The sequence below is a fragment of the Prunus avium genome, chromosome 1 (genome assembly GCF_965620075.1).
Source record: "Prunus avium chromosome 1, drPruAviu1.hap1.1, whole genome shotgun sequence".
Classification (NCBI taxonomy): domain Eukaryota; kingdom Viridiplantae; phylum Streptophyta; class Magnoliopsida; order Rosales; family Rosaceae; genus Prunus; species Prunus avium.
This window is the reverse complement of record NC_142284.1, coordinates 37,025,333-37,047,417: the sequence shown is the minus strand read 5'-3', so window position 1 is coordinate 37,047,417 and position 22,085 is coordinate 37,025,333. Positions and strand designations below refer to the sequence as shown.

At 36.2% G+C, this 22,085-nt stretch overlaps 3 protein-coding genes and 1 pseudogene across 6 annotated transcripts; all 4 read left to right on the top strand.

The window, feature by feature from the left end:
* Positions 1–187: 187 nt before the first annotated feature.
* On the top strand, positions 188–3,232 carry LOC110769283 (cytochrome P450 78A5-like). The gene is made up of 2 exons (XM_021973230.2): positions 188–1,229; positions 2,076–3,232. Exons 1-2 carry the CDS (start codon positions 252–254, stop codon positions 2,682–2,684), a joined length of 1,587 nt encoding a protein of 528 aa, XP_021828922.1. The 5' UTR covers positions 188–251; the 3' UTR covers positions 2,685–3,232.
* A 5,649-nt stretch (positions 3,233–8,881) lies between these two features.
* SSP5 (SCP1-like small phosphatase 5) lies at positions 8,882–13,641 on the top strand. Of its 4 annotated transcripts, none has more exons than XM_021973392.2 (8): positions 8,882–9,367; positions 10,006–10,168; positions 10,536–10,669; positions 10,867–10,963; positions 11,121–11,300; positions 11,402–11,677; positions 12,329–12,666; positions 13,115–13,641. In XM_021973392.2, the coding sequence occupies exons 1-8, from the start codon at positions 9,248–9,250 to the stop codon at positions 13,328–13,330; spliced, it is 1,524 nt and encodes a 507-aa protein (XP_021829084.2). In that variant the 5' UTR covers positions 8,882–9,247; the 3' UTR covers positions 13,331–13,641. The 4 variants fall into 4 exon arrangements, with proteins under 4 accessions (XP_021829084.2, XP_021829099.2, XP_021829091.2 ...); XM_021973407.2 differs by having other exon boundaries at positions 9,955–10,168; XM_021973399.2 differs by having other exon boundaries at positions 8,883–9,367; positions 9,976–10,168.
* Positions 13,642–14,022: 381 nt separating this feature from the next.
* On the top strand, positions 14,023–14,493 carry LOC110769461 (ferredoxin, root R-B2 pseudogene; annotated as a pseudogene).
* A 667-nt stretch (positions 14,494–15,160) lies between these two features.
* ASY1 (DNA-binding HORMA family protein) lies at positions 15,161–20,971 on the top strand. Its single transcript, XM_021973382.2, has 22 exons — positions 15,161–15,580; positions 15,695–15,751; positions 16,299–16,395; positions 16,485–16,553; positions 16,682–16,774; positions 16,975–17,101; positions 17,195–17,264; positions 17,364–17,405; positions 17,507–17,635; positions 17,728–17,841; positions 17,983–18,028; positions 18,130–18,192; positions 18,361–18,485; positions 18,662–18,674; positions 18,780–18,856; positions 18,952–19,053; positions 19,230–19,380; positions 19,486–19,562; positions 19,681–19,735; positions 19,842–20,008; positions 20,117–20,257; positions 20,395–20,971. Exons 1-22 carry the CDS (start codon positions 15,578–15,580, stop codon positions 20,446–20,448), a joined length of 1,872 nt encoding a protein of 623 aa, XP_021829074.1. The 5' UTR covers positions 15,161–15,577; the 3' UTR covers positions 20,449–20,971.
* The last annotated feature ends 1,114 nt before the right edge of the window (positions 20,972–22,085 follow it).

Genomic DNA, 22,085 nt, shown 5'->3' with positions numbered 1-22,085 from the left:
TTTTGAAAAATGAATCATATAAATTTAACATTTTGCACAATAAAAATCTTCAAAAGGATCACAAGGGGTGCTTGGCGTGCGTATGCCTTAACCATGGTTAACAAACCCTTAACCCAGATAACTTTACACGGTACTATATATACTAATGAACCCACATGCCATCCTCACGCCAAATTTCCATTTCTAGGCAATTCCATTGGCTTTTTTATTCCTCTATTGTTTCCTACCTAGTCCCCCCATCACTTCAAATAATGAAACTCTTCATGGTCGCCAACCTTTCCATCTTAGTCTTTTGGTTTGGAGCAACAACAATTTTACACCAAACCCTATTCTCAACTGCTCTCACTCTCCCTCTATTCTTCTTCCTCAACCACTGGCTTGTCCCTGGAGGCTTTGCATGGTCAAATTACCAAAACTCCCCAAAAGGGTCAAAGCTCAGAGGTCCTGTTGGGTGGCCTGTGCTGGGGTTCTTGCCCCATCAAATGGGCTCTCTTGCCCATCAGAAACTGTCCACTATGGCAACTTCACTCAAGGCAACCAGGCTCATGGCATTCAGCCTAGGCACAACACGTGTCATCATCAGCAGCCATCCGGACACTGCTAGGGAAATCCTAGGAGGGTCTTCTTTTTCTGACCGTCCGATTAAGCAGTCGGCTAAGTTGCTAATGTTTGAGCGTGCCATTGGGTTTGCTCCTTCTGGGACATACTGGCGCCACCTGCGCAGGATAGCAGCGGTCCATATGTTCTCACCAAGGAGAATCGGAGGCCTAGAAGCCCTGAGGCAGAAAGTGGCCAATGAAATGATAGTGGAAATTTGGGATGAGATGAAAGAAAATAGGGTTGTGGGATTGAAAGCAATATTGCAAAAGGGTTCTTTGAGTAACATAATAGAGAGTGTTTTTGGCACTAATTATTTTGGGTTAGAAGAAAAGGAGGGTAGTTCAACTTCTAATCTAACGTTAATGTTGCATGATATGGTGAAACAAGGTTATGAGTTGATTTCTAGGTCTAATTTGGAGGATTATTTTCCTCTGAGGTTTTTAGACTTTTATGGTGTGAGGAGAAAGTGTCACAAATTGGCGGCTGAGGTTAACTGTGTCGTGGGCCAAATTGTGAGGGAGAGAAAAAGAGCAGGGGATTTCAGTGCTGGCAATGACTTTCTGAGTGCCTTACTTGCTTTGCCCCAAGAGGATAAATTAACTGATTCAGACATGGTTGCTGTTTTGTGGGTGAGCAATCTCTCTCTCTCTCTCTCTCTCTCTCTCTCTCTCTCTCTTTCTCTCTCTCAACTTCCTAATTCTTTAATTCTTTCTCAGATTTTGAGCCTCAAAGGGTTAGGGTTACAAATGATAATGTGGTACAAATAAGTTATTATATATAAGTTTTCTCTTTGGGAATTCACATACATATACATATAAATATTTATTATTCTCTTTGTTTTTTTTATATAGTTTTTTCATTTTGTTTGACAGATGTTGTTTGACAGATGCCTCTGTAATCTTCAACCTTTAGCTGGGATATTTTTCCCAATAGTTCATATGATTTTTTGACAACCCAAAACATGCCGACTCATTCAGTCACTCTCAGCAACAGGGAAAAGGAGTTTACATAAACTTTCCAAGATTTGGATGTATAGAATCCTCATGACATAACACCATAGCTATTAGCTAAGCTTGTCTGTAAGACTGTAACTTGGTATTTGACCACAAGATTCTCAATTATTTTCCAGTAATTAACTTCAACTCAGACGTGACCACAGTAATATCATGGAGACCTGCTCAGGCTAGCTAATATTATTCTTTTGGGATTAATTAATTATTATTGGTTATTAGTTTATCATCCACTTTCATTAAATCATATCGAGTACGAGTTTCTGGGAATCCATGATCCATACACCTCGGATCACTAACACCATATTATATTTTCTCCTTTGTGCTCTCCACGTTGATCTCCTTCTATTTACCATTTTTTCATGGAACTTAAGATTCTTGGTGGTGGACATGCACAATATAATAATGTTTTTGATATCTTCATTGTCTTTACCTTTTTTTCCATTTTCTTTTGACATTATCCAGGAAATGATATTTCGAGGAACGGACACGGTTGCTATACTTCTGGAGTGGATTATGGCGAGGATAGTTTTGCACCCAGACATACAAGCCAAAGCACACCAGGAGCTGGACACGCACGTGGGGAATAACAGGCACGTGCGAGATTCAGACCTTCCGAACCTGCCTTATCTACAGGCCATAGTCAAGGAAGTTCTCCGAATGCACCCTCCAGGCCCATTGCTATCATGGGCCCGCCTCGCGGTCCATGATGTCCACGTAGACAAGGTCTTCATCCCAGCTGGCACAACCGCAATGGTTAACATGTGGGCCATAACCCACGATCCGTCTATCTGGAAGGATCCCTCGGAGTTCAGGCCCGAGAGGTTCATCGAGGAGGACGTGTCTATAATGGGCTCGGATCTTAGGCTTGCCCCATTCGGGTCTGGCCGGAGAGTGTGCCCGGGCAAAGCGTTGGGCTTAGCCACCGTCCACTTGTGGCTTGCTAGGCTTTTGCACCAATTCAAGTGGTTTCCGGCAGAGGCGGTGGACCTTTCGGAGTGTTTGAGGCTGTCTCTGGAGATGAAGGAGCCACTCGCATGTCGTGTCGTCCCTCGTGGCATGATGAGCCAATGATGCAAAGCTAGCTAAGCTAGTCTGCCTATGATCAATAAGGGTGCTATAATATAATATAATATAATATGCATGCAGTGATTAATTAAGATTTGCGAAAATTGTACATTAATTAATATGGTGTGACTAAGGATGTGGGGCTTGGTTTGCATAATGTATTTGTGGGCAGGAAGTGGGGTTAGGAAAAGACTCAAGTGATCTCAAACCTCATCAGAAAGTGTATACGTAATCTTTGGCTCATGAAAACTGTAAGATATATATATATATATATATATATATATATATATATATATAATGTTTTGACTATTTATAAAAGCTATAGCGGGTTGAATTTCTGTAATTCTATGGGGGTTTCACTAAAACACCCAAAATGGGGGCTGAAATTATAAAAAAATCCAACACCCAAAACACTTTATAAACACACCCAAAACCCATCATTACACACACTCAAAACTCATTTATAAACACACCCAAAAAATATACAATTGTTGATTTTGGGGTTGATTTTGGGTGTGTTTCTATGTTTAAATAGTGTGTGGGTTTTTTTATAAATACATGCCTAGGATTAGGTTTATTTATAATAATCTATAATTCCATCTATCAAAGTTTCAACTTCACCTGTATATTAATTCATAGAGCTTCATGTCATATTTTCTTTCAAATATCCATCCATTATTAGTTCCCACGCACATAAATATCAACGTTGATGCTATATATTGTTAAAAAATAGACTGGGCTGGATTTACCTTACAAACAAACTCGACAGTTTCATTGAGAACAAAATATAATAGACCTAATCATAGAAAAATAATGAACGGTAGCCCTCAAAATGCATCTAGTACATAATATTTTATAGAAATTCATAAACAAAAGAAAATAAGGAGGAAGTTATATGGTTAAGAGGATTATATTACATCAAAATCGCTTTCCAAAATATAGTTATAGTGGAGTAAAGAAAGAGTCATTAAAATCCATCAAAAACTAAAGAAAGCACCTAGTCATTACCTAGAAATAAAGCAGCACCTAGTATATATATTGAGTTGAGTTGTGCTGCTATAAGAATTAATTTGCCCCACCACCACCATTAAGCCAAAGCTAATTTAGTGAATAATTATAATTAATGCACAACAATAGCATCACCATAATACTGAACGTGCTCATTTTGCTTGTCCTTGTCAATGAATTTGCAATTGGAAGCAAGCACTTGTTTATTCTCATGATCATTAATTATATACTTTAACCTGAAATAATATTGTTAAAGTTATTTATTTTATTAATATAGCACTATAATTATATATGCCTAATGGTGCAGTTTGTTTGTGCAAGGAAATGATGAATTATTATTATTAGTATAGTTTCCAAAAACAGAAAGAAAATTATGGGTTTATGTCACTATCTCCAAGCTTAACCCCAAAGGCATTCTATTTTTTGCAAATTCATCAAAGCGTTTTGAGGTTTTGCATCATTGGTACGGATCGATGACGAAACAAAATGTCTCTTCTTCTCGTTCATATGATGAGAGAAATATTGGAAACCCCACGATACACAATGGCTAAGATATTTTAAGGCATATCCTAAAGTTTTGGCTTTTTTAGATCCCAATCTTTAGCTTTTCTTCAAAGGCAAATCGCTTTAACCCACCTTTCCTTCGCACATATTGTATATGTATAACTTATAATTGGCATGTTGATGCTCCACAAATTGAACTGGCCCCCCCATCCCCATTTATATAGCATTTTTATTATTTAAGAGCTCTTGCTTTGTGAAGATGGTAGAGTTATTGGATGTTTTGAGTTGTCTCTATGATTTGATGTTAATTAAAAGGATTCACTATCGTGCAAGTCACGTAATTTAAGATGAAAACAAAAGCTGAGATTGTTGTAAAGAATTTTGGTACGTACGTTGCTAATTGAAATTTATGATCAAGTTGATTCACTATCAATCCATCATCATGATAGACATAAAAGAGAGTGTTTACCTAAAAAAGAAATAAAAGAAAAAGAAAAAGAGAGATCGAACGATAACCGACATATATCTCCTCCTACTTAGCACTATCCACCCCTCTTAGTTCAGTATCCTATCAGCATAGGACATGACCTAGTTCAAGACAAAGCCTATCCTAGACCGTCTTTATATATAATTAATCATGTCCAATATAGCCCTAGGATTCTAAATAGTCATATGATTGAGATGAGTACGTTTATGCTCATGAATAGATGCTTTTACTGATCCATCCATAATAAGAAGATGTAGAAGAATGTTGAACTTGGATACACTTTTCTATAGCATATGTTTCCTCATTCGCCGAGTTGAGTTGATTTCCAATGCGTAAGGGAATACTAAATTAATTAAGGGTGAAAACAAACCATGCATGCATGCGCGCATGGCACCAGCGGGAAAATAAAGGCTAAGCAAGTGGCCAATATGCGCTTCAATAATGACTTATTGTACAATATTATAAACGGAGAGAAAGAGAAACTTATCTGGTACATTTTATCGAACAGATTGCAGGCATACTGATCCATCCATTAAACATGAAATTTTGTTTAATTTATTTATTGACAAATCTTGTGAGAAATTACTAGCAGTATCTGAGTGCGTACGTGGGGTGTTTTTTTTTTCATACATTAAGAGAAAGACAAAAATAATTGAAGAAAAAAGTTCATCACTATATATATATCTGCATGCACGAGTTTGTTTGTGGTCCTACAATAAAATGGGAAAGAATAGTATATATATCTTAGGGTAGTGCTATTTATACAGTCCCCAACTTATACAGTAATTTATAAGATTGTACGTACTCTTTCAATATTATATCTTCTTCAAGGCCTGCCAAACTTCTATGTGCGGACAGTAGTAATGTCTATGCTTCTTGAAGTGGTAAAGTACCACGTACTAGTTTAACGTACTAGTCGAACGATGTCAAAGTACAACATTGCGCTGAAGAAAAACCATTGATGAAGAAGTGAGGTGAGCTGGAGTCCGAATAGGAAAATACTTGCCTTTAATGGCGGATCCAGAATTCAAAAGTCAAGTACGCAAAGCTAGTCAGAGGGACGTAATGAGTTTTATTCTCAAATATACATCTCTATACATAAATAAAAACTTAACAAAAAAAAATCTTGATCACTATCGACTCTTTGGATCTCAACTCTTTCAACTTGAGACTCAACAATGGGAGAGTCGGCAAAATTTTACTCATTACAAATGAGAGGCGTTGTACTAGATGATGACCCGTCATTCTTTTTATTAAAAGATAAGTATTTAATCAAACATTCTCATAATAGCATCAATGTCTCTAATCAAATATTAACATACTAACAACAAATCAAACATCTCAACAATACCAACATCAAATCAAACATCTCAACAAAATTTCTAAAATAAAAAACCTAATTAATTTCAACAAAATCCCCAAATTATAATTCATTCCTAATTAAACCCTAAAATACTTAATTTCAAATTAAAATTAAGATATATACATTTATTTTAAGAAAAATCCAATATGAGAAGATAATTAAAGAGGAGAGAATGAGAATGATACTTGTTTGCCTAGATTGGAGAAGATGTTGCCAAGAGAGAAGTCATAATCAGCCCAAAGAGAGAAGTTACTGCCAAAGCTGCCAAGGAAAAGAAGAGATGGGGACTGTCGGCTATGCCAGCCAAAAGGGCTCGCTGCTTGTATTTCTTCTATTGTTTTCCTTTTTTTCAAAAAAAAAGTTTGAGTGGACTGGGCTTTGATATGTGGGTTGCTTTAAATTATTTTTTATTTATTTATGTGTTTGGGTATGCATGAGGTTTGTATGTTTCATATCATCATATGGGCTGGGTAGGAATAGGTATGATTATATATAGAATTTTTTTTTTTTGGAAAAAAATGGAGTTGGTGGCTGCCTACCTTGCCCTTGTTATAGGACCGCTCCTATTTGCCTTCTTCCATAGAAGTGGAAACTCTTACTTTTTTGCCAATCACAGTTTGACATGTGTTTAGAGAATTTATCTTTTTGTGTTGTTTATGAATTATTTTTGCATACATGTTAGACTGTGATTTCCAGAAAGTAGGAATGCCAGAAGAAGTATCCGTGTGAATTTTATCTGAAAATCCTTGTATTTTTTTTTTATAAGAAAAATTCATTTTATTGATATGGAATGAGGTGGGCTGCAGCATAGGTCAGCGCCTCTTTGGTCCATCCTTGTTGCCGAAGCCTTAATGGGCCGGCTCAATACTTGAGCAGAACTTAATTAAATCTGGTATTTGTATTCTTTATTACTGAACCCAACCCAAATTAATTTAGGCCTCAATCCGTTGGCCCAAAGATGAAAGTAGGTCGCTGTTTCATGGGCCCCTTTATTGCCAGCCGTGGCAGACACGTGCAATGCTTCATTGTATTTTGAGGGGTGGGTGGAGCATCCGTGCTCCTCGCGATATGAGGTTAAACTTTCAAAATTTCAAAAAGATTCTCTCCACGAGGAAACTTTATAAAACTTTTTTTTTCAACAGTCCTCTAACTTTTGAAATTTATACAAGCCACCGAAAAATTACGGCTGCATTCTGTTATAGCTCTAGTTATTGTTCTTTCTTTTCCTTTTGGCCAATTGGCCTAATCATACAATCTTGCTCTTAATTTAGTTGTGATATTTTCTATAAATGTTGTTATGAAATGAAAAAAAATGTTTATAATAAATATAAAATACATACGGTATGTTTGATTAAGAAATAATACGTGATATTTGTTACATGTAGCAATAATAATAATATTATATTGTAATTACTTGAACTTTTAGACATGTGCGAGTAGCAATAATAATAATATTATATTGTAATTAAAATTAAGAAAAATTTGCATAAATACCATTTGAACTTTTAGACATGTGCGTTATTACAACCCTAAACTTTTAATTTTTATTTTTAACCACCTAAACTTTGTAAAGTATTGCAATTCACCATCTATGTCTAACTCTGTTAAAGTTTTCGTTAACTTTAAGGATATTTTTGTAAATTCCATGTACCTAAAAAGAATTATTTAAACAAACAAAATTGACAAAAGAGAAAAAGAAAGTTAACCTAATTATACCACACTTTCTCCTACCTCCATTTAATATCAACATATGTAGAACCTCAATCTCCCCTCTTTTTCTTCTATACCATCACTTAGAACCCTCTCTACAACCATTCTCTCACTATATTTGCAGGTGTGTTGGAATCGTAGCTATTCATGGAGTGTCGAAATTGAAGAGCAAACTCACCGCATACATTATTACCAAGTTCTGCAATTTATATTTATAGAATTATATCATGACTTAATATTGAGGGATTTGAAATAGGCTATTTCACAATATCAAGGGACCCAAATTAGTAAAATTGAGACACAATCAAGGACCAATTCTGGGGGTTGTGCAGTATGATACGACCAAGAACATTCTTGGTTAGTGATGAGTTTCAAATTAAATTCTTGATAATTAAGTTAACTTTCTTTTTGTTTTTACTTTTTAAAATTATGTTATCTTTAAATTATTTTTAGTTATAGTGAATGAACGAAAATACCCTTATACTTAACAGAAATTTTAACAGAGTTATACATAAATAGTGAATTGCAACACTCTAGAAAGTTCAAGTGGTTAAAAAAAAAAAATTAAAATTCAAGTGGTAATAATGCACATACTTAAAAGCTCAGATGATATTTATACAAATTTCCCTAAAATCAATTAGAAAAAGTATTCCTTAATTGATAGCTATGACTAATTTGGTTGCCTCTGAATACGAGCCTCTAGCCACGTACTCTTCACCAATGAAATTATACTACTATTAACTTATATGAAAAGTCATATGATTTCTTTTTGGGGAATGAGTTTGGTAAATAATAAAGAACAAAAATTTGTTTAAACTAAAGGCAATTAAAGATGATCCAAATTTGCATATGTAGTAGGCTAATTGGTCATGTTAATGAATTCGTTCATTTGTATTTAAGTTCGAATCCCTCATTCTGTAAATTAGATTATTTAGAATAATTTAGAATAAAAAAGAAAAAATAAAATTCTTTGTGGGAAAGGTAGGGCCACAATTGAATATCCAAAGACTGTGGGTCAAGTTTAGAAATTCCGGAACATGATGTGTCTCTGTAAATGAAATTAAGACAAATATATCTGGAAAGAAAATGGCTCCCTCTTCAAAATTTCAGCAAGAAAGCGAAAAATACACTTTCCCTACCTTCACATCCGTCTTTACGAAACAAAGTGAGCCACAAGCTTGATCCTCACCGTTCAGAACAAAAAACATAGCACGTGTCAATGATCGTAGAGCGAGTATGAACCAACACCCTCATCGACGAGTCCAGAAGTCTCTATTAGACACCCTCGTAAGAAAGTCATCGAAAGATCAAAAAATTTCAAAAATTCAGAGAAAATTTGGGGATAGTAATTTATCTTCTCATCCTTCTGTTCAGACAAAATAAAATTTTCGATCCCTCCGAATTTTCCCTCTCTTTTCAGTACGCCCTTGGAGGGAAAACCTTCCAAATCCAAAAGCTCCTGTTTCAGCCGGTGAAACAAACTTAGGGTTTTCATATATGCTCAAGCTTCAATCACCACGATCTTTCTCATTTTTCTCTTTCCCGACTCACTATTTGGGTACAGGAATAGTGATTTCCATTGCTGGTTTCTCATCTTCCAGCTTGATTTTAACTCAGGTATGGATAGTTGAGTTCAACTATGCTTTTGTTTTAGCTTGAGTTGTAGCTTTTGGTTGTTGAGGTGCATTTTTGGAACCAAATTTTAGGGTTTGGTTGATTATTTTGGCGAGCGTGGGTGTTATTTATGGACTTGATGTTTTGCATGCTCGAAGCCAAAGTTGTGTTTGTGCTTGATAATTGAAGTGAGTTAATTGATTTGATGTAGTTATGGATGGTTTTATGCTTCAGCTAGTGATTTTGATAATGGCTTTCTAGGGTTTAAGTTTTACTTGGAGTTGGAACTGATAATTAATGGCTTACCTGTTCCCCTATGTAATTGAGCTTAGTTTGGGGGCATTCTGGTTGCTGATTAATTATTCGGTTTCTCCAAGTGCTGTCCAACACCGTTGAAGTTTTATTTTAATAATGTATGTATGTATGTTGCACTAGATGTACAGACTTTGGAAGGCTACTTTTTTCATTTGTCCCAAGTTTGCAAATGTGATCTATTAAAATTATAAATAGAAGTTGATTGGCCTATACACTATAGGAAGATTCATTCTTTAGCTGATTTCTGAATTTATTATTATTATTTTTTTATAAAGAAGCCAAATCGGTACTTGCAGCCTTCTCAAAATTAAGTAGTTTAATCCAAGGTCAAAATGCAAACAAAGAAGAAAAGTTCTGGAAGAACTGCTGCTAGAGAGCATGCTAGTCCCAAGGTTACAAGAGCTCAGAAGAAAGCCTATGACAATGTGCAACTTGTGGAAAAGAAGGTTGCAGATCTAATTACATCTTCAACAAGAAAGCAGAGAGTTGGTACGGTACCTTCTTACTGGTTTAAACAATAATGTCGAGAAAAGTTCCTCATGCTTGTATAGAGTACCTTACTGTAGTATTGACTTCTTGTGTTATTCATGTCTGGTTCTATTAGTATCATTATGTCAAGTCTGAAACTCTTTCTTGTCTTTATATTTTTGTTTTTAAGATTCTACCCGTATGATTATTTTCTTTTATCATGTGTGATTTACTTAGTTATGCTTCTAATAATATTGAATTTTGCATCAACACTTACAAGGTGATATACTAAACATTAAGAAATTTTTGTTTAGACCTTCTAACCTTATATTTTTAGAACATGTCCAGTTACTGACTTTAACTGTCATCTTCCTATCACAACTTTCAGGTGGCACTCATAAAAAGAATGGGGAGCCTGTTACAGCAACCATTTCAACTATGAATTATGACTCGATGCGTGATGTGACTGCTGAGACTTGTTTGGAGCATGATGCTTTAAGTGATGATTGCATAGAGAATAAGGTAATTAACTAGCTATGCCATGCTCAGCTTAGTTATGTTGTCTATAAAACCAATAACGTGTTATATGCAATATGTTTCACACCTCGCCCTCCTCCTAGAATAAAAATTAAGAAGAAAAAAAAAACAGAAAAGAAACAGAACGTTGCCTGAGCATTTAGTGTTGAAAGATTTCTCAAGTTGTACAAATCCTACTGCAGGGTTGTAAAGAGGAAACTGCTGATTGCATGCTGGGAACTATATTTTCTCCTTCCTTTCACATATCTAAGCACACCGATGGGGAACCTGCTAATGAAGGTAGATGAAACAATATTTTTATTTATTTATTTTACATTGATGGTGATGTAATTGTGTTTCTTTCCTTCTCCTCTATTAATGGTTAGAAATATGTCATCTAGTAGTGTTTTGGATTTTCAAGATTGTATATGATCTTTACCTTTTTTCTTTTTCCTAGTTGATTTTGTTAAATTCTTTAGAAATGAAGACCACAATTTCCATCAAGAATGTGAAATAAAGTACTTGAGAGTTGATGTGCTGAATGGTCATGTTGTTCAAGAGACTTCCGAATCCTTGGTTAGAGATGAGAAGAGTTACTATGAGAACACATTATCTTCAGTAAATATAACATATCCTGGTAATACAAATGAAATCAAACACAAATCTATGTAGCAAAATAGAATGCACAAACCCTTGTGATATGTGGCATAAATAACATGTACTCTCGTTGTAATGCAGTTGTGGAAGCAGCCAGTATTTCTTCTGAAGTCTCAGCCATATATCTTGCTATGAAAAATTCTAAGTTGGAATGTGTAGATGAGCATGGTCAACAGCCCATGTCAACTGATTTATACACAGATGATGACGAGTTTGACGAGATTGATGACTTTGATCCTTACTTATTCATCAAGAACTTACCTGATTTGTCCTCTCTTGTCCCAACTTTTCGGCCGACGCTTCTGCCTAAACAGACACGGAGTTGCCCTCCTACTAGTCTTGTTTTGGACTTGGATGGTGAGAGTAATGGAAAATTGTAGTATCAGGTTTCTATATTATTATTTGCATAACTCTCGACATAGGAAAGCTTTTGAACTACACCTCTCATTGTTCATGAAACTAACTGTTGATATGTGATAGGATGTGCATTAAGCTCGTTCTTTGTTCCTTTTGTTTTGCCAAAATAGCCTGGATGTGTCCGGAGACAGTAATTTCCTTGTAGCATGTTTTGCTTTGGTCATCATGATGATGAGAATCAAAATTAAACATATTTCAGTAATTTTCCATTTTTCACCTGTCTTTTTGATAAATTTACTAATGGAGTGAACATGAGCCATTAGTCTTCTCCATTTGAACTGTCGTTGCATAATAATTGTAGCTATATTGGTTGGAATTAGGATCAGTGCAGGAGCATCTTCTCCTAGCCTTTTGTATTCTGACAAAATATCTAATTAAACTGTAGTCAAATATTTTTCTTTTCATTTTTTCCTTGTAAAGGGTGCCAAATGTGCATGTTTTTTTGGGAGATTTGCATGCATTGGTTTTATCTCATTAAATTCTTTATATGGTACAACATTCAGTCCTTGGTTACTATCTGCTCTTGTTTTCTGAGGTATTGATTGAACCTTTGGTTAGACTTGTATGCTGAGACTGGTTTTGATCTGGCAGAAACTTTGGTACACTCCACACTAGAACCTTGTGATGACGCAGACTTCACTTTTCCTGTAAATTTTAATCTCCAGCAGCACACAGTATACGTTCGATGCCGTCCTCATCTCAGAGATTTTCTGGACAGAGTTTCCACTCTTTTTGAGATCATAATCTTTACGGCTAGTCAAAGTATTTATGCAGAGCAGCTTCTAAATGTGCTGGACCCAAAAAGGAAGATATTTCGCCATCGTGTTTTTCGTGATTCCTGTGTTTTTGTGGAGGGGAATTACCTCAAAGATTTGTCAGTTCTTGGTCGTGATTTGTCACGTGTTATCATAGTCGACAACTCTCCACAGGTATACTATTCCCAACTTTCCTGCACTCCCCAAATAGCTGTCATGACTTGTGTGCACTTACCCTTACCCTTAAGGTGATCAATTTAATATAATGTGTCTAAGTGGGTATTTTGGCATTTGGCATAGTTCTTTGAGTATCTTTGGTTGTCCTTAGATCAGTGAGCTTCTGGATAAAAGTGAGTTGACGGAAGCTCTTTGTAGTGTTATGTTGAAATTCATAGGAGCAAGATTTTTCGAGTCAATGGCTTATCTTTCAACCATTCACGTGTATCATTAATATGTTCCTTTGCCTGCTTTGGAATTGAAGTACAGTCAGTCCTTTCTAAGATCTTGATTAATGCATGCTTAGACCAGTGTTAATGAGATAGCTGAGAGTTTGTCCTTTCTTCAGAAGTATTGACTCTGTTCTCTTTAGATATAACAATTTTGTACACTGGCTTTCTTTCAGGCATTTGGATTCCAAGTAGACAATGGAATACCAATTGAGAGCTGGTTTGATGATCGTTCTGATAAAGAATTACTTTTATTACTTCCATTTTTGGAGAGCTTGGTTGGAGTAGAAGACGTTCGGCCACTAATTGCAAACAAATTCAACCTTAGGGAGAGAGTAGCTGCTGCTGTTTATCCCCTGAACTCATGCAGAGGTGATCCTTTTGAAAGGTGAGCCTTCGATGTGAATGACCGGTTTTACAGTGTGAAAGCTATTCTGAGTGTTTTCCTGTATTTTTAGATTTGCTACTGGAAACAATGTTCTGTTGTGAATTATGTGCTTTCATTGAGAAAGACGATCTGATCTGGGTGTAACATGGGTCAAATACAAGGAAGACACATAAACTCTTGATAAAAAATTAGCCTACAAATAAAGATTCCGGATAATTTAAAAGTTATATACAAATTTGAAGTGTTAAGAGGTGGAATATTGTTCTTTGTTGAAGAAATCTCATTTTGTCAAAAGAATTGAAGGCTTTGTTGTTATCAGTATCTTTTGTTAGTATTCATTGTTGAATGTTAATGGATGAAGCCAAGCTTCCCTAGCAACAACAAAAACACGTGTGTTTTTGTTGAGTTGAGATATTTAATTAAACAAAAAAGAAGGGAAAATTTGCGAAAAGTGTTATTCAGTTGATGGTCTAGTTAGTTGTTAATGGAAATTAAGAGCCGTAAGTGACATTAGATCATGAACATTTCGTGATGCTGCCATGTTCCCGATTTCAAGTGCCACAACACTGGCCTCCAACAACTTCAGTTTCCTCTACAGTACTTTATATACAACATTCACACGCGAATAAACCCAAGTGAAGAGCAACATTTCTCTTCGAACTTTGCTCGGAAAAGCCACCCTATACCGGAGTTAAAATGACGAAGTTGAATGTCTTGACAGCAAGACTTTCAACCGTATGTTCCATGAGAACTGCAAAACCGTGCAGATCCTCATCCTTTGTTATGGGTCCTCGTTTGCATGGCTCTGTATCGAGGAGCAGTTCTAAAGCATTAGGGCTGAAAGCTTCTTCCTCTTTCTGTGTATCAGCAATGGCAGTTTACAAAGTGAAGCTGTTGGGGCCAAATGGTGAGGGGGCTGAGTTTGATGCCCCTGAAGATGTTCACATTCTTGAGTCAGCTGAAAGCGCAGGGCTGAAGTTGCCTCACTTGTGCAGGTCAGGGGCATGCTCTACTTGTACCGGGCTCATGGTTTCAGGGTCGGTGGATCAATCGGAAGGAGTGTTCCTCGATGAGATGCAGATGGAGAAAGGGTACGTGGCCACCTGCGTCTCATACCCAACATCAGATTGTGTTATTCACACCCACAAAGAAAGCGATCTCCACTGACTGAACTACAATGAGCAGAGGAAGAAGAGTAGAGTATCTTTTTCTCTCCGCATATTTCAAATGATTAGAGCAACAACAACAAAAAGATTGTAGTTACTAGTTACCATAAAAAAAATGGTAAGTTTAATTTGACACAAAGTTGATGCTCTCTCCTCTTTATGTGTTTTGATTTTATCTTTAACTAAGTCATTGAACAAAAACCTAGTTGGTAGGCTCGCTTATCATATACGTAAGGAAGTATTTTTGATAGATTTTTTTTATTATTGTTTTATCGTTCGGAACAGTTCTAATTGCATCGAATAAAAAAGTTAAATTTTTTAATTGATCCTCTAAATGAATTCTTACTTGTTCATGTTCTGGAACTCAAAAAAATCTTTGAAAATTTAAACTTGATGTTGATTTTACAGCCAATTCATTTATTAAATTCAATAAATAATCAATTGTTGTCACTAATGAAAAATACTTCCTCCATACCCTTCTGAATTTTCCATACGTATGTCACGAGTAATACACATTTTTTCCGAATATTTTGAAATCATACACATTATTCGTGTATTTTATTTGTATTTCCATGTATGATTATTTTTTTCAAACTAGAAAAAATTGCAACAAGCAAATTATTTTCAATTAAAATGAACTTATTTATTTCATTAAAATTCGAATCCAACAAGGAAAAAATTGCGAGGCCCAGTTAAGATGGAATTAAATTAATATGTGTGATTGCGGAGGCAACTAAACAGGTGTTACCGTTGGAATTGGCGCCCTAATTGTCAGATTGCAACTAATTAGTGACGAACCGTAACAACTCCGATTTTGGTTTTGGGGCACATGTAGAACTCCAACCGACTCTCTCAAGCTCAACGCATTTCGCATGCTCTCCGTAAACCCCTATCGCAAGTAACTTGTAAATTTTCACAGCCTCCCGCCTCTTTCCTCATTTGTTTCATTTCAAATTTTCGTCAAGTAAGCCCCTTATATAAGCAAACGCATAGCTCTCACTCCCTCACTCCCTCACTCCCTCACTCCCTCTCCCTCTCTCTCTCTCTCTCTCTGATTTTCAATTTTCTCTGAGAACGCTGAAACAATGGTGAGAGAAAGCTCTCTGAGCTATACATTTTCTACTTGATGATCTTCGTCAATATGCTCTTACCGATTGTTACAATCACGCTTAATCTCCCTGCAACATCTTCGTTTTCCTCAGGTTGTCGCACAGAAAGTGAAGGAAGCGGAGATTACCGAGCAGGACTCGCTTCTTCTGGTAACCTTCGATCGCTAATCAATTAGGAAAAAGATCGCAGTGATAGAAATCTGAATTGTTTGAAATTCTTCTGAAGTTTCGAGCTGATACTATTTCATTTATGTAAATCTGATCTGTTTTCGTTCAATTTTCGTTTACCTTCGTTTAAATCTCTCTGTCTCTCTCTGTCTCTCTGTCTCTGTCTCTCTCTCTCTCTCTCTCTCTCTCTCTCCTGTTGAAGTTTGATATGAATTTTTGCTAAATTTTGAAAAATTTCAGTTCGAATCGTTCAAATATAAATCGTATCTGAAACAGACTCTGATGATGTAAGCTTTGACGAATACTTGATGATTCGTAAATGGATCTGAAGCTAACTGTTCTTGTTCCAGAAATTTTAAGCACATAGTCTTATGTCGTAGCATAGCATATTGAATTTTAGAAACGCGTTAAAATTATATAATCTCAATCGTATTACTATGAATTAAACTTTGTGCGACTGTGATGACGAAATTCACAGTAGTTATATGAATTGATTCTGATTATTCTATTTCATTTGATTTGAGCTCAGACGAGGAACCTGCTTCGGATTGCTATATTCAATATCAGTTACATCAGAGGCCTCTTCCCGGAGAAGTATTTCAATGATAAGTCTGTTCCAGCTTTAGGTAAATTTTGTTTGATAATCAGAATTTATTTTGCTATAATTGTAATTGTCGGTTGGTGATTTTCTTTGAAATGTTGACATCTTCATCAGAGATGAAGATCAAAAAGCTAATGCCAATGGACGCAGAGTCTCGCAGACTTATTGATTGGATGGAGAAAGGTACAGATTCTTGAACTCACTGATTATTAATTTCTTAATTTTTATCTTAGCTCACTGGTTTGAAATTTTGAATGAGGTTTCGGTTTTAATTTTCTTGTTTGGTTATGAATTTATGTTTCTTTTTGTAGGTGTATACGATGCATTGCAGAAGAAGTACCTGAAAACGCTTTTGTTCTGCGTGTGCGAAACAATTGAAGGGCCAATGATTGAGGAATATACGTGTAAGGCTATAACGAAAGTTAATCATCAAAGTCACTTGATAAAATCTGATTAATTAAACCTAAGCCAGAAACGTAGATGGTAAAATGTGATAATGTTCAATGCTGGTTGAATTTAGAGTGGGAATTTTTTGCGTCTATACATTTTTTTTCCCTCCTCATTTTCAAAAAATTGATTTATTCTAATTGGTCTTCACCTGCAGTTTCTTTCAGTTATTCAAATTCTGAAAGTCAGGAGGTTTCGATGAATATCAGTCGCTCTGGGAACAAGAAAGAGGGCAGAACATTCAAGTGTAACTCCACTGCAGAAATTACTCCCAACCAGATGAGGTTACTACGATGAAAACTAGTTCCAGATTTTATTCTCATCCTGTTCTTGTTTGGCCAATTTCTGAATTTGTGGACCACGTTAATAATGTCCAGGAGTTCTGCTTGTAAAATGGTCCGCACACTGGTTCAACTGATGAGAACTCTGGATAGGATGCCCGAAGAGGTAAAGAAAAAATTGGTTTTTTTAGCCATTATGCAATGTTCTGGAGACTTTATCTGTATTGGTTTGACAACAAACTGTTTGATTTTGTTTCTGTTCCAGCGGACCATACTGATGAAACTCCTGTACTATGATGATGTGACGGTACACCCTTTTAAATTGCTTTCTCCTAATTCAGTTTCATCTGCTGTTTATTACTTTCTTTTTGTTTGCAAAAAGATTACCACAATTATCTGGCATTGCAGCCAGCAGAGTATGAGCCTCCATTCTTCAGAACCTGCTCAGAGGAAGAAGCTCGTAATTCGTGGACCAAAAATCCTTTGAAAATGGAGGTTGGGAATGTAAACAGTAAGCATCTTGTATTAGCTTTGAAGGTAAGGAATTGTGATTTTCTTTGCAATTGCTGGATATTAAAATGTACGATTCATATGGCAGAGTAGGTTAGTTTTACTTATTATTTATACAGGTAAAGAGCGTCCTTGATCCTTGTGAGGATGAAAATGATGATATTCAAGATGATGAAGTGAGTTTAGGAGCTGATTCCATGCAAAGGGATGATTACTCTGAATCTGACAGTGAGGTAACCTGATCTTATTAACACATTTTATATCTTCTTTGGATTCAGAGCTTCAAATGAGCTTAAAGATGGTAATTGATTTCAGTATTTCCTTCAGAAAATAATTTGCACAGGAAACATGATATATGTTGTTACCACTTTCAGGTTAACCAGTCACAAGAGGATCGATATATAGTTGCGCCTGTAGGTGGTGAGGGTCTGCATCTTTTGCATAGTATAGCTTTTTACTGTAATTCCACTTGCTTAGCTGTTGGTCTGAGTTAGTGGAAGTAACAATGGTTCTTTTGTCAGATAAGCAACAACCACAGGAAGATAGCAGTGCACCACAAGAAGATAACAGCATGGTTGATGAAGGTAATAAGACAATGACACTTTTCCAAGTTAGCAGACCAATTTTCACATAACAATGAGAGTGAGAGTTGAATTTGAACTTGAAAACTGAGCGGACTGATTAGCTATTTCTGGCTGAGGCTATTTCCTGTACAGCTATATTAGGCTAATCATCTTTTTTATGCTCTGTAGATGACACTCAGGATTCAGTGGAAGATGAACAACAATCTTCCCGGATAAAGGACTGGATCAGTAGCCGCCACACTGACACTGTTGAACTTACTGATGTTCTCTCGAATTTTCCGGACATTTCAGTGGTAAGTATTTCAACAGTTCAATTATCTGCTTGAAGAACAACTGTGCCAAAAATGACTGTTGGTACAATTGGAAAGACAGCAGAAGTGTTACTTTTGCATGCTCCTTACCCTCTTAGTATTATATATTGTTAGCATATAATCCACTGACTCAATCTCTGCATTATTATATGCTGCAGGTTCTGACTGAAGGTAAACTCAAGAATGCACTTAGAGCTGCCGGTTTGCGTTCTCACTTATTTTAGGAGGTTTATAACAATATTAACTACTTTTCAATCCTTTTTGGCTGGATTACAGACATTATGGACAATCTTGTTAAGGAAGGTGTTCTATCAAAAACTGGAGGGGACACTTACACTATTAACGGGCAGAAGGTTGCTTTAGTTTTTTCTCCTTATTTCAGTTTAAAGTCCATATTTTCTTGCTTTTAAGTCAAAGTCTTTTTCCTGGTGGCAATTTTACATTGCAGAAGTCTGATTATGAGTTCACTCTGGTGAAAGAAGAAATGGATGGTCAAATAGTCCCAGTTGCTGACAAGACACCAAAGGTTAATGATCTCATGTACATGAAGGTAATTCCAATTCTTGTCTTGACATAACGTATTAGGATTTTGAAAAACTGCTGCTAATTCATAAAATTATTTGTAACACCCAACAACTTTCCTGTGGTCCTAAGCTCATTAAACCAAGATTGTGCAGGGTTCTCAATTTTATGTTACCTGACTCTATTGTCATTTGTCTATCTCAGGCGCTGTATCATGCTCTTCCGATGCAGTACGTGACAGTTGCGAAGCTTCAGAACAAGCTTGGAGGGGAAGCAAATCAGACTACTGTCCGCAAGTTCATTGATAAAATGACACGGGAAGGTTTTGTTGAAGCCAAAGGCAACCGAAGGCTAGGTGCGTGCTGTAGTTGCTGCCAGCTTAAAAGCTTTGTACTTAGCATATACTTATGCATGATAAAATTATGTCCGGCTTACCATTGTCATTTGTTTTCTAAACCAGGAAAGCGTGTGATCCATTCTGATACTACCCAGAAAAAGCTGACTGAAGTCAAGAAAGCTCTGAATATTGATGCAATGGTATATTTGTAAACATGTCTCTGCTTCTTTTTTCAGATACAGTCTATTTATTTCCTTGACAATTTTTTTTTTTTTCTATTTCTGTTTACATTATTTCTTTGATTCTTTACATTGACAGGATGTGGACAATATTGAACCAAATAACAAGTCCAAACATCTAGACCATACTATGGGTAAAAGAACATTAGATTTTTTTTCCATGCATAAAAATGAATTTAAGGCTCTAGTTTCTTTCTTGGGATTTAGCTCGTTACACCTTGAAACTGCTTTTGTTATCAGGAAGCAATTACCGGGACACGTCCACATGCGGTGCCCTCCATTCCATTGGATCAGATCTCACACGCATGAGAATAAGATCTAACGGTCATCAAAATAGTCCCATGAGGAGTGAGCAGACTACTTCAAAGGCAAAGGACCATGCAAACACTCCAACAAGCAGGGCTCAGGTTAGTCTAGTAGTGAAGCTTTCCACCCTTCCAAATTTCCAATTCATGTTATTTTTCTCTTGAAATTTTTAACCGTTTAAAATTGAATTTTGTTTCTAAACTTTGCAGCCTGTGACTTCAAGAGAGAGCTTTGTGCCAGGCAATGAGAACATCAGAGCAAATGGCAACTCCGATTACTGTGATGAAGGGGAGAGAGTGATATGCAGTAGCAGGTCCACCCAAGACAAGCGTTCCAGGAAAACAAGCACGGTGTGTATGATTATGATTCGAACCCCACTCACCGTAGAATGCGGTTTGCTGTAAATTTCATCATCAGCACAACGGCTAATAAAAACCAATGCCATGTTTCTAATATCTTGTACCTATCTCTTCCCTCTTCTGCGCAGGTCAAGGAGCCTATTCTCCAGTACACGAAGCGCCAGAAATCCCAAGCCGTCTGAAAATTTGCAGCATTTTCTGTCTGCTGGACTGGATTTTCCCATACTTGTGGAATTTTAAGATGTAAATTTTAATGGGGACAACTGTTCGAAGTGTCTAATGTGGCATACTGGACTGGGGAATGCTTTCGCCCATATACTGTGCATTTTATAAACCAAGGTTTAAGGATGATGATGATGATTGAGTAGATGGGATGGCATCATAGTGGTGCTGTGCGTTTTGGCGTTAGTCTTTTTTATTATTATGTTATCATCAACAGCAAAAAGGATAGGATATGATTTTAGGAAGGGCATCATCAGTTCTGAATACAAGTTATTGCTTTCATCATTTTTTGTATGTATGCATAATGCACTTGCTTTATGCTTTAAAGTTTAAACAATGGCTACCTAGGGTGCGTGGCGTGGTTGAACAACACACTTTTCTTTGATTCTGTCTCCATCTGCTGAAAGAAATGGCTCTCCAGTAAGGAAGTTGATGGGGAATTTAAGATAAGTTGACGTTGAACATACTCATTTTGGGCATATACTTTCCTCGCCGGCTCTGCCACGAAGGACGATGATATCACACATCAAGACTAAAACATATAGATCCAAAACAAAAAAGTTGATATAATAAGCGAGGTGATTTTCTTCATAGTACGAAAAATATTAACTCACGTCGACGTGCATGACAAATAGATCAATTGCGGCCTTTGTTTGGATTTTGTGGACGATGATACCCACACATCAAGACTAAAACATATAGATCCAAAACAAAAAAGTTAATATAATAAGCGATGATTTTCTTCATAGTACGAAAAATACAGGGGTGTATCCAATTCAAACTTTTAATGACTTTTATAGAGTTTAAAAGTCTAGAGGTATTCAATTTAAACTTTTAAAGAGTATATAAAAGTCTAGTGGTATTCAATTGTGACTTTTAAAAAGTATTTAAAAGTTTGGTGGTATCCAGTTATGACTTTTAAAGAGTATTTAAAAGTTTGGTGGTATCCAAAAAGTTAATGACTTTTAAAAAGCTTATTAAATGAATGACTTTTCCATACTTTTAAGACTAATTGTTAAGAGCAAAAGTCTTGCCAATTTACTAGTGACTTTATCAACTCTATTAAAGTATTTAAGAATTTATCAACTCTATGAAAGTCACTCACTTAAAAAAAATCTTTATAAGTATGAATTGGATACAACCCCCTTAACTCATGTCGACGTGCATGACAAATAGATCAATTGTGGCCTTTGTTTGGATTGGACTTATAGTTATGTTGGGTTTGTGGGCTTATAGTTAATTGTGGTGATGTGAGTTAGGCTTAGTTTGGGGTTGCTTAACTTAAAAAATAAGCAGCTTTGAAAAAAAGTTTTGGAGATTTGGGTGTTTGGTAAAACAAATTCAAGCTGCTTATTTAATAAGTTGCTGTCATTCAAAGCTAAAAAACAGAAGCAGCTCACAACCTGCTTCTAAAAACTGCTGCGCGGAGAAGCATGCGGAGGGTTTAATGAAATTTTCATATTACCCATACTGCCCTTATTTGTTTCAAACAATTACAGGCTTTTATCCTCGTTATCCCGGTTCGAGCCTCCCAGTAGTTGTTCCTCTTGGATTTTTTGTAGTTGTTTTGTTTTCTCTCTGCAACTTGCTCACCTCA